The sequence below is a fragment of the Phascolarctos cinereus genome, unplaced genomic scaffold (assembly GCF_003287225.1).
Source record: "Phascolarctos cinereus isolate Bilbo 61053 unplaced genomic scaffold, phaCin_HiC Scaffold_726;HRSCAF=1367, whole genome shotgun sequence".
NCBI lineage: Eukaryota > Metazoa > Chordata > Mammalia > Diprotodontia > Phascolarctidae > Phascolarctos > Phascolarctos cinereus.
The window spans coordinates 240,093,496-240,104,921 of NW_027556098.1; the positions used below are offsets into that span (position 1 = coordinate 240,093,496).

The 11,426-nt window shown below is 41.0% G+C and overlaps 1 protein-coding gene across 1 annotated transcript in view; it reads right to left on the reverse strand.

Annotated features, from left to right (window-relative positions):
• Positions 1-11,426, reverse strand: part of FMNL2 (formin like 2) — a 378,592-nt gene that overhangs the window by 27,274 nt on the left and 339,892 nt on the right. Inside the window, 5 exon segments of the mRNA XM_020970317.2 lie at positions 2,389-2,469; positions 2,472-2,579; positions 4,855-5,173; positions 6,878-6,979; positions 10,421-10,570. Coding sequence (XP_020825976.1) covers positions 2,389-2,469; positions 2,472-2,579; positions 4,855-5,173; positions 6,878-6,979; positions 10,421-10,570 — 760 coding nt within the window.

Here is an 11,426-nt window from a genome sequence, read left to right on the forward strand (position 1 = left end):
TAAATGCAAATAAATACTCCGCATATGGGCTTTTAATAGAAGCTTCTTCCAACCCAACCCCCTCTTTATCTAAAAGGAAAACACTCCACTGCTGCTACATATGTGGGTATGGCCTGCTGTTGCCTGTGCTGTCAAAGCCCTAATGAATTCTGAGATGCCACCAAATTCATGATGGGGACTGGTCTGTGCCAAACTGTCCAACCTCTCTGCCTCTCATCATTAAGGAAATTTATTCCGATAGACCTCCAAGACACATGGAGAAGAATGGTTAATGAAAATGCCAGCCACACATATTGCAAATCTAGTAAGATGACACCAGTGCTAATGGACACTATTACCCACCAGGGCGTTGGGTGTGGGCACTCAGGAGTTAACCAGTTCCTTTAGCAATCTCCCAATTCCACAAACTAGTGACCCATAATTTGGAGGCCCTGCTACCCATTCACATCCTTCTAAATGACAACTGGCGTACAAGAAATAAGATTAATTGCAGCAGCTTTGAAAATAGCTGTGCCTAGACATGAAAACAGCTGAGTGAGAATTAAACTCATAAAGGGCTTTCATGCCCTATGGCAGTATCAAGCAAAACAAGACCATTGGTTTAAATTTTTTAAATCATGGGAAGATGAGAGCTAACTTTAAAAAGTCAATTTGCTGAGTCATGGTCAACTGGAAGGCAACCCTCCCTGCAACCAAGCTCATTTGTTCTATCACTGCAGGGCTGAGTGCTAATGTTAGGACAAACTCAGGAGGAGAGAGAGGTGAATGTCAGCCCATATGTACCCCATCACTTTCTATCAGCCAGAAGAGATGCAGAGCCAAATCAGCAATTCAACAACAGATGTGTCTCACAACTTGGGTGCTCTTTTTATAATGCTGTAAGGGAAAGCCTAATTAGGAGGCTCAGGTATACATGAGGGGTTATAGTGTTTCACTTGTGATTACTAAGATAGGCCTATCAGCTAAATGGATTCCAGGGGGGTTGGTTTTGGTGGAGGTTTTTGCGGTTGTCATTCTTAAAAAACATTCCATCATCCACCAGTTCCACGATGAATACATCCTTTTCAGAAGAAAGAAAAATTCTAGGAAAAAGTGATAGATTGAAAGAACATGAAGAGGAGAAATAAGTCATGCATTTCTTCTGAATGTTTTGGGGAAGGTCCTCCACCTGCCTCTTTAACAAGAACTACATAAAAGGAAGCGTAAAACCCAATAGTACTAGTCTGATGATGCCAGAGTTTGACGATAGCAAATTTGTGCTACCAAAAGGGATAAGCTAAGCAGTCCTAATGGCCTTCTGGTGACATGGCTAATACTTTTCAAGGGATTAGGAGTCTGAACATGCACTGTTATATGCATGGCTTATCTGGGATACTGTTGCCTTGTGGGCTTTGGGCAGGAAATTCTGAGATGGAAACTACTGTAATGAAGTTTCATTGTCCAGAAAAAGCCCAACAGGTGCAGATGGTCAGGTGGGGAAAGCCCCATCAGAGCCAGGTGAGAGAGTCCTACTTGTCAGAATAACCTCCAACCTCTTGAAACTGATCTAGTTGGGAAACACTCTCTTATTCTACACATCAGGTGAGGCTCACAGCAAGTCTGAACACCCAGATGTGTGTGCACCTGTGAAAAACACACTGCCTGGTAAAACAGATTCCATTTCCTAAAGAAAAATAGTCCTGTGATTGAAAATTAAGGATTTATATTTCAAAGGTTAAGGGTAATCTATAGAAATTATTTCTGATAAACAAAGAAGCATAGAATTTACTTTTTTTAAATTATCTCCTGGTAAATCTATGTGCAATATGAATTCTTCTAAGGCAGCTGAAGGAACAGAGAAAGGCTGCTGTTGGCAATCCACGGAAGCAAACTCCAACGCACTCAAATAAACTAATGTGATGCCTGAGGGCCTACAATACACAATTACTGTGAGGAAAGAAGCATTCTCCATTTCACAGACAAGATCCTCAATGTCCTTGATAAAACTAGCTGGAAGCTCTTTCTTCTCTGAAAGCACAGGGCTTTTGCACGAAGTAACCACTCAAAAAAAATATTTGCTGTGTGAATGAACAAAAGTGTATTCACCTCTGAACCTAGACATCATTCCCTTTCACTGGCTTTGGCCACAGCAGTGGGGGAGGACTTGAACAATATCTGAAAGGCAGACTTAAGGGAGTTCAAGGACCACCTAGAAAACAACTTTGGCCCTAGGGAGAAGACTGTCACTTGGGAACGGACAAAATAATGGCTAATGACAGATTCTAAAAGCAGGCATTTTCATTCCAACCCATGTACTACCAAGGTTCCTTCCAATATGACTCCTGTCCTTCGGAGAACATCAGAAAAAAAGTAAAGGTATCCTCCTCTAGACTAATTCCATAATCTTACCTGCTAATCCTGAGTTGAAAACCACTGTGGGGGAAGCTGTGCCAGGCAGTGGGGGTGCTGATGGAGGAGGCGGGGTGGTAGAGGAGTTGGTGGAGTGTCAGCAGCTGGTCCTGGGAGAGGAGGTGGTGGAGGCGGTGGTGGGGGCGGAGGAGGGGGTGGTGGCACAGGGGCTGTCACTGGGCCATTTTGAACTAGCCAGGGGAAAGAAGAAACAATTTAATTGAGTAGGTGGCAGAGAGATGAGAAGGTTTACTCTTCAGGATCTTCTCTCAGCATGACTGAAAACAAATATCTAAGGCAGGAAGTTCTTAATCTTTTTGTATCAAGATCCCCTTTGGCAGTCTGGTGAAGACTGTGAACCCCTTCTCAGAAGAATTCCTTAAATCAAAGGAAATGCAAAATTTTCAGTTAAAGGTTAGGGAAATAAAATATAATTGTTTCCCCCAAGTTCTCAGGTCCCCTGAAAGCTATCCATGAACCCCAGGTTAAGACAGCTAATCCAAAGAAGACGGTAAGTTTCCAGTGGATTCTCACTGCATTCAAACTTCTAAAGTCAAAAAGTAACAAGAAAAGATGAATTACACAAGCATTTGAAAGCCCTCAAATGTAAAGGCAAGGAACATGTCTCATATGTGGTGTAACCATAAAGCAAATAGATGGTTAATTTATCTTTAACACACTCTGTCACTTCCAGGACCATTTAAGCCGAAATCTTTTATTTCCTTGTGATGTACAAATGACTCTTGAGTTCTTAAGGGCCATGATGTCTGAGTGTAAACTGACAGAACTAAAACCAGGAAAAGTTTTGGCGTGGGCCCCCTGGTACTGACTTGTCTGCTGTCCAAGGATTAGCCAGACTAAATTCATAGAGACACATCCCCTGGTCATAACCAAATGAGCTGCTCTGTCCGAAGCAGCTCATTACCATCAACTGTCTACTGTGGCATAGAGGGGATTAGGGTCTACAATGGCAAAAAGCATCCCCACAGCAATGAAGCTTTGAGCAGGTATACCAAAATTTATATATACAAATGAGTACCCATTGAAGAGGTCTACACACTTACAGTAATGACCCAGCCACTGTTTCATTCCTCCCCCCCAAAAAAACATCCTGGAAACTTCCTCTTGGAAGTTGCCCAAGAATCAGTTTAAAATTCCCCCACCTCCACACAATTCTCTTGTTACTTTGAAATGATAGCTAACATTTACATAGGTTTTCAAAACACTTCAAATATTATCTCTTTTGACTCTCAACAAGTCTGGGAGGTAGGTGCTACCATTGCTCCTATTTGACAGATGAAACTGAGGCTGAAAGCAGTTAAGGGTCACACTATTATTAAGTGTCTGGGGTGTGATTTGAACTCAGGTTGATCCTGACTCTAAGTTTAGTGCTTTTACCCACCAGACCACCCAGATGCCTCATTTCTGACATAAAATCATAAAGCCTACCTTAAGTATTCATGTTATTTATTAGACTTGATTTTGAATTACTCTTGGCTATTTCTAAAAATTAAAAAAAAATCAAGTACATGATACAAAAACAGCAAGTGTCATCAATGAGGAGGATATTCAAAATAATGATAACATTTATATATGCATATATATTTATATAGTGCTTTAAAATTTACAAAGCATTCTACAACAACCCTGAGGTAGGCAATACAAGTAAGATTAACCTCATTTTATAGAGGAGAAAAGTTCTGGGAAGTTCACCATCTTATCCACAGTCATATAGGCACGAAGTGGCCAGACTAGGATTTAAATCCAGGTCTCACTAACTCCCAAGCTAAAGCTCTTCCTCCCAGCGACAACACACAGCACATTCTGAATAATTTTAAAAGAGGAAATCAAAAGGTAACTCCTACGAATGAGGTCAATGGTTAGATGATGGTTATTGTTCACTCATGTCTGTCTCTTAGTGACCTTATTTGGGGTTTTCTTGGCAAAGTTACTTGGGTGGTATGCCATTTCCTTCTCTAGCTCATTTTACAGATGAGGAAACTGAGGCAAACAGGGTTACATGACTTGCCCAAGGCCACACAGCTAGTAAGTGTCCGACGCTAGATTTGAACTCAGGAACCTTCCTGACTCCAGGCCCAGTGCTCTATCTACTGTGCCACCTATCTGTTCTGGTTAGATGGCTAGGGTCTGTTAAGTTTCTCTTCTTTCTTTTTTTAAAAATCAGTCACATTACTTTACCTTTACCAGCCATATCTTACTTGAGCTGCACAGTGCTCAGGGCACTATGAACATTCAAATATCGTACAAGATTTTTTTTTTTAATTTAAAGCATTCTTTATATGAGAAAGCAGTAACAAAATACAAACTGAATGAAAAAAAATGGGGCTACCTCTTTAATCATCTGCCCTTTGGAAGTCAGACTACAAACTCTCAAGACCATCACAGCTAAGTTGGGCAATGACCTTCCCACTGCTACTACCAATTTCAGTTCTTAGGGCTTCTTACCTGCTTCTGATGCTGCTGTGGATGGAGGTAGTGGTGGGGGAGGCGGTGGCGATGGTACTGAGGAAGGGGTTCCAGAGACTTGTCCCACATAGGCGTTAGGGTTAGCTGTTGCCTCTGCCCCTGCAGGCAATGTCCCAGAGGCCACAACTGGAAGGATGGAGATATCCCCATCCCCTTTCTTCTGGATTTTAATGGTCCCTTGTTTCTCCAGTTCATGAATCTTTTTTTCCAGGGTAGACTGCCTTTGAATGGCTTCTTCTTTTTCTTTGACCATTTTTCTCAATGTGTGAACTTGGGTGTTTGCGTCTTTGTAGATTTCCTGCAAAAGAACTCAGTCAAGAACCTATGACAGGAGAACCAGGACTGCTAGCAGCACTGTACTGGAAAACAACTGAGGGTGGCCCCTCTGAAGCAACATTTCTAAAATCTGAAGGTGAAGGTATAGATAATATATATTATGCAAAGCTCTATAAGAAACAAGGAAAGCGCTCATTACTGATATACAACATGCACCATATTTTAGTTCAGCGTTCATTTGTATATAATAGCACTTTACAGCAGTCAATCGCCAATTAGCCATGGGTGGAAAAGGAGCAGGGCACATACCATCCAAAAACAATTTTAAATTTTAAGTTGACTTTGGAACAAGTCATATGATTTTCTTTTTCAGGTAGGTAATTGCCTTTCCTAATTGTGCTCTGTATCAGCTAATTATAAAATTAGGTTTCCCTTCCCAAGATTATACCAGGTGAAAAAAGGAAGGAAATGGCCCAAGAAGCATGCTGGAGGGAAGCCAGGTTGGATTCAAAATATACCCAGGGATAATACACAAAATAGATCATCTGTTCGTGAGTAATGAGGTTGACTGCACTTGGTTTGTTGCATAGATACTTCTACTTTCTCCCTGGCCAAGATTCAGGGCTTACTATTGCTTATCCTCATTTTCTAGGGGGTGATGTGGATAACAAAGTAATCCAAAGACTTTATCACCCAGTGATCATTTCTAGAGTCCAGGTTTTAAACAGAAAAGAAAGTTACTACCACTTTAAACAAATACAACCCTCCTCCCCCAACCTTAGCCCCTTCTTAGGGGGGTCTGAAGAGGGCCTTGGGAGAAAGTTCATCCCATGTATAGATCATACTTGCAGGGACTTTCATGTGTGATCTCTTAGCCTAGACCTCCAGCAGACAGTCAAACATTCTTCACACCCTGTCTACTATTAACAACGTGGGGATCACAATGTGAATTAAGTCCATATGTTAAAACTTGGTTTCTATGGCATGCCAGAAAGTAAACTCGCTGGAGTTAACTGCAGGACATATAAAGATATCTAGCAAAGCACCTAGATTTAATTATCGCATAAGACCTGTGTCATTTTTTACCAACGGTGTGTGTAAAGTGCAGGCTATGAACTAGAAGCCTTTGACAACCTTTGTCTTTTTATGCTACGCATAGCTCCAAGCACATGGCTGGCACTTCAGAACTACTTAAATCACCATGGAGAACAAAAGCAATGCCAAATAAAATATCTGAGCTTGTTGATAATAAAAGGGATTTATTTTGAATTTTTCGTTAGATGCCAATGAGTCCTGTCTATGTTATGATTTCATTGTTTCCATGGCAGCCAAGAAATCTGGTTTCAAATGGAATTAAAGAAAAGCAATGCAAAGAAATTTAAATCCTAATAAAAAAAAGTGGCACCAATCAGATTCATATTGTGTTTATATTTCCAACCAAATGCAATACTGCACACAACTGGCTCATGCCATTGCCAGATGGGAAAGGATGGTTAGTGCCAATCCTTTGCTAAGAAAATACTGAACTCCTAGTACCACGTTTCACACATTTAGGTATATCAGCTCTTGCTCTACATGTCCACTTATGTATATATCATCTCATCTTATAAACACGTTATATCATTCTATTCTCCTGAAAATGATTTATTCTACATCCAACTGGATGAAAGCTTAAAATCACTCTCTGGAATTTTGCATCTGGGCAAACTGTCATTGTCATACTTACTCGGACGACATCCAACTCCTTGTTTCTCTGCATGAGCTGTTTTTCCAGTTCCACAATCTTGGCCATGGCTTCATTCTCTGTGTCTTGCAGCTTTTCAGATAACTGGAAGAGTTTGAAAAGGAGCTACATCACTATACAACATGGTCCAGACACACAAAGAGTTATCTCCTTCTAGGGTTCAGAAAACCCTTCCCACAATGTTATCCTGCCTTAGGGCAGTAATTCTCAAAAAATATGATGAGTACACCATGAGAGTTTCCTAAGTCGTCACTGGATTATCACAGATTATTAAGATTTATAGTATGATTATGTCTATTTTTTCCATGGGCAAGAACAATTACTTATGATAACTATAAATAGAAATAAGTTCATGAATATTTCATCAAAAGCAGTCCTCCTTCTACTCATTCTGATGAAGAACAGTGACCTATGGGGTTTCCTGCCCCTACCAAAGTGGGTCAAGGGCTATTTGAAAATTGTTGATTTGGGAAACTTTTGATGATAGGCACCTAGCATAATAATTATTATAGCTTAGGGTCTACCCAAAAACTAAAGTCACATTTCTGGAGGGCAGCCCAGATAAAGGCATAACTTGATGAGTCTAGACATAGATGTGGGTTCACCAATTCAGTTTAATAAGCATTCATTAATACCATTACGTACAAGGCACTGTTATAAGCAATGGGGACACAATGACAAAAACAGAAAAATAATCCAACTCAACAAGCTTTCATTTTTCTGATGGGGAACAAAATATACTTGGATAATCAAATGTAAAATATATGCCAAATAATGATGGTATAGGGGATGCTAACAATTAAAAAGGTTATATGAGGTGGCATTTGAGACACACCTTGAATGGAAGATGGGATTCTAAGAGGTGAAACTGGGTAAGAAATATATTCCAGGCATGAGACCTAGGCAAAGATAAGGAAGCAGGAGACTGAACGCTAAATATATGGAAAAACAAGTAAGACATTTTATACAGAATACAGAGGGCCACTGGTTATCTTAAGGATACAGACTACGTGATGCTGGCAGTAGTTTTATAGGGGGGTGGGAGATTCCATCTGTCAAAGACTTGCTTTGAAATGAACTACTGACAGCATCTTTCAGTCTCCTAGGTCTCCCTGCTAACGAAAAGTATGCCACCTCTCTTTGTAGACTGATTTACAACCAGAAAATGAAGTATCGAAGACACTGATTGAAAACAAATGGAAAAAAAAAGACATACGTGTGTGTGTGTGTGTGTGTGTGTGTGTGTGTGTGTGTGTGTGCGCGCGCGCATGTGAAAGACAGACACACACACAGAGACATAGAAAGCCAGAGACAGACAGAGGAATGGGGAGAAGAGGGAGAGAAGGAAGAGAGAGAAAATGAGAATTTACAGTGCTGCTATTTGGAATGGAGGTCTTTCAGGAAGGAAATGCTGAGACTGAATTCACATTTAGATATATAGGGAGGTGTTACTGACTCAACTACTTGGTTTAAATACAAGCAATGAAGATGCCCATCTTCAGCTTGCTTTGATGCTCTGTAAGGGTACAGTGAGCAAATACCTGGATGATAATTTTCTTGAGGAATCAAGGAGAAGATGGATTATTCCCAGAAGGGGGCAACACTATTCTTTGTAAGGAGGGAAAATGCCTCAAGACAAATAACCTTGAAAGGTACTTCATTTCTTGTCAATAGCTCATATTTATCCATGAAAGGGTCTCACATATTTTCCCCTAAACTTAAGCAGTCTAAGCCTTCCTCCATCTAAAAGGATATTTCCAAAATCAAAAATAAATAAATAAATAAATGAAAGGATATTTCCTTCCCAATCAAAACAGACAAACATACCATCATAGGATCATAGATTTAGAGATGGAGGGGACCTCAGAGACCATCAATTCCAATCCCCTCATTTTACAGATGAGGAAACTAAAGTACATCGAGGCTGAGGAACCAAGCAGACCAGGATCGGCCAGCTAATAAGTGTCTAAGAGTGGGATGAACCCAAGTCTTCCTGACTTCAAGTCCAATCTCCAAAATATTATATACTATATAGTGCCATGGATAGCTAGGTAGTACAGTGGATAGAGTGCTGGGCCTGGAGTCAGGAAGATTCATCTTCCCGAATTCAAATCTGGCCTCAGACACTTACCAGATGTGTGACCCTGGGCAAGTCCCTTAACCAGGTTTCCTCATCTGTAAAATGAGCTGGAGAAGGAAACGGCGAACCACTCCAGTGACCTTGCCAAGAAAACCCCAAATAGGGTGAGGAAGAGTTGGATACAACTGAAATGACTGGACAATGACAACAAAATGCAATGCCTTATACATCACAAAGTGCTTCTTTCACAACAACCTTGTAAGATATTGATATTACAAGCACTGATTATCCTAATGTGGGGTTGGGGGAGAGCTGGGATTTGGACCTGTGATTTCATTGTTATGGAAAATTCATGAAGATTGGCAACTCATAGGGAATTAAGAGTTTTCAAGTTTCCTAAGGGTACTAAGAGATTAACTTGACCAGGGTGACACAGTTATTTAATGTCTGAGGCAGGTCCTGAATGTAGGTTTTTCTCAATTGCAAGGCTGGCCTTCTACTGATTCGCCACCCTTCGACTACCGCTTATCCTCATTTTACAGACAAGGACATGGAGACTCAGAGAAGCTGTGAATGCAAAGACTAAACTCGAACTCAGGTCTTTTGACATCAAGTGCAGGACTTCATTATTCTACGCAGGTTCTCAAAATTAAGCCTTGCAGTTTAGAGCTCCTACTTTGACTCCTCAGTCTGCCTGCATTCAAATGAAAAGCCACCTAGACTTTCTCAAACTGTTTGTGTTTTAGCGCACATGTTCGTGCAAGAAGCCACAAGAACTCCAGTACATTTGTATACAACACTAAATGGTGCTCTGCCCCGCTACGAGGAATTTGTGATTTCTGCACAAATGAGAATTTCTGGTCCATAAGACAACACTTTATGGCTCAGGTTACCAAGTGATTCCAGCTGCAGCTTCAAATTAACTGAAACAAATAACTTGGGGCCCATTCACATTCTCATCCAGTTAACTTTAGTTAGCAGTAACGTTGCCTTCTGTGAAAGCTCTCTGCCTTAGAAAGGAGAGATGGTCTGCACTCTTGGATTTCTTCATCATTTCCTTCTCCAGTTCATTTTGCATATGAAGAAACTGAGGCAGACAGGGTTTAGTGACAGGCCCAGGGTCACACAGCTTGTAAATGTCTGAGACCAGATTTGAACTCAGGGAGAAGTATTCCAGACTCCAGACCAGCCACACTATCCACTATACCACCTAGCTGCCCATGGCACTATATAAGTGTGTAATACCTGGAATCTACCAGAATGGTTTTCAGTGTTCCCATTCAGATGGTTCTGGGCCCCAACTACTCTTCTACTCTTCCCGAACTCTGCATGTTCATTTCCTGGAAGATCAATCTTGTTCCTAGTTTTATGCACAGTGAAACACAAGTGAGGCCTAGATTTTTTTTGTTGTTTGTTTGTTTTAGGGGAGGGGGGGACGTATTTACATGAGAAATGTTTTCTTCCAGTTCTTCAACCCTCTCCAAGGCTGCATTCTTGGTTTCCGCATCTTCCAGCAAAGCTCCCACATCAAATACGTTGTCCAGGTAAGCCTGAATCTGCACCTGAAGCTTGTCGCTTTCTGTATGTTTCAGCTTCTGAAAAAGCATGTGGTCAATTGGAGCAGGATTGGAAAGAGGAAATAAACAGTGGCCATTCACCCCACACATTTCACTTGTTTTGTTGATTTTTTGTCAAAAATGCCCAGCCCTCCTTCAGCCCCTCTATAAGAGTTACACAGGGTCATCTCCAAGGTCATGTGGTCATTCAATAAATCACTGCCCTTCACCCCAATGTGGAATATGTTTATATAGGTGAAATGAGGTTAAAATGAAATATCAAAAACAGCATTAAAGAGGGGGGAGACATCCAAAGTGTAACCTGAAATCTAAGGAGATTTTTGTATTGGGCAGGGACTTCTGGCTGAGTAAAAGGTGGGAGGTTAGATAGCTTGATTCTACAGTGAATGCAAGGCTTCTTGATTAACCCCTTGAGTCACAACCTGGCACCAACCACTACAGTCCTTCAAAGCATGGTCCCTAGGAAACTGCTACCAAAGTCACCACAACCAAAGGATGCCTCCAAGACTACAAACAGAGCAAAAAGAAAGAACCTGGCGTTTCTTTCCCATACTCAGTGTAAACTATTCCCTGATGCCAATGAAGATTAAGTAGAATAATATAATAGAGTGCTGGACTTAGAGGCAGAAAGACTCAAATTAGAATCTTGTCCAGACAGCTACTAGCAGTGTGACCCTGGGCATGTCACTTAACCTTTCTCAGAGTCAGTTTTCTCATCTATAAAACAGGGATAGTCCCAGAATAGCACATCATTCTACCCCAAGGGATCAAAGTCATCAGCTGGAGAGTGAGATAGAAGTCTTAGATTCTAGGAAAATCCATGCTTCTGGGTCCCCCAAGACCCTCATTTTGTTTCGAAGGACAAGGGGGACAT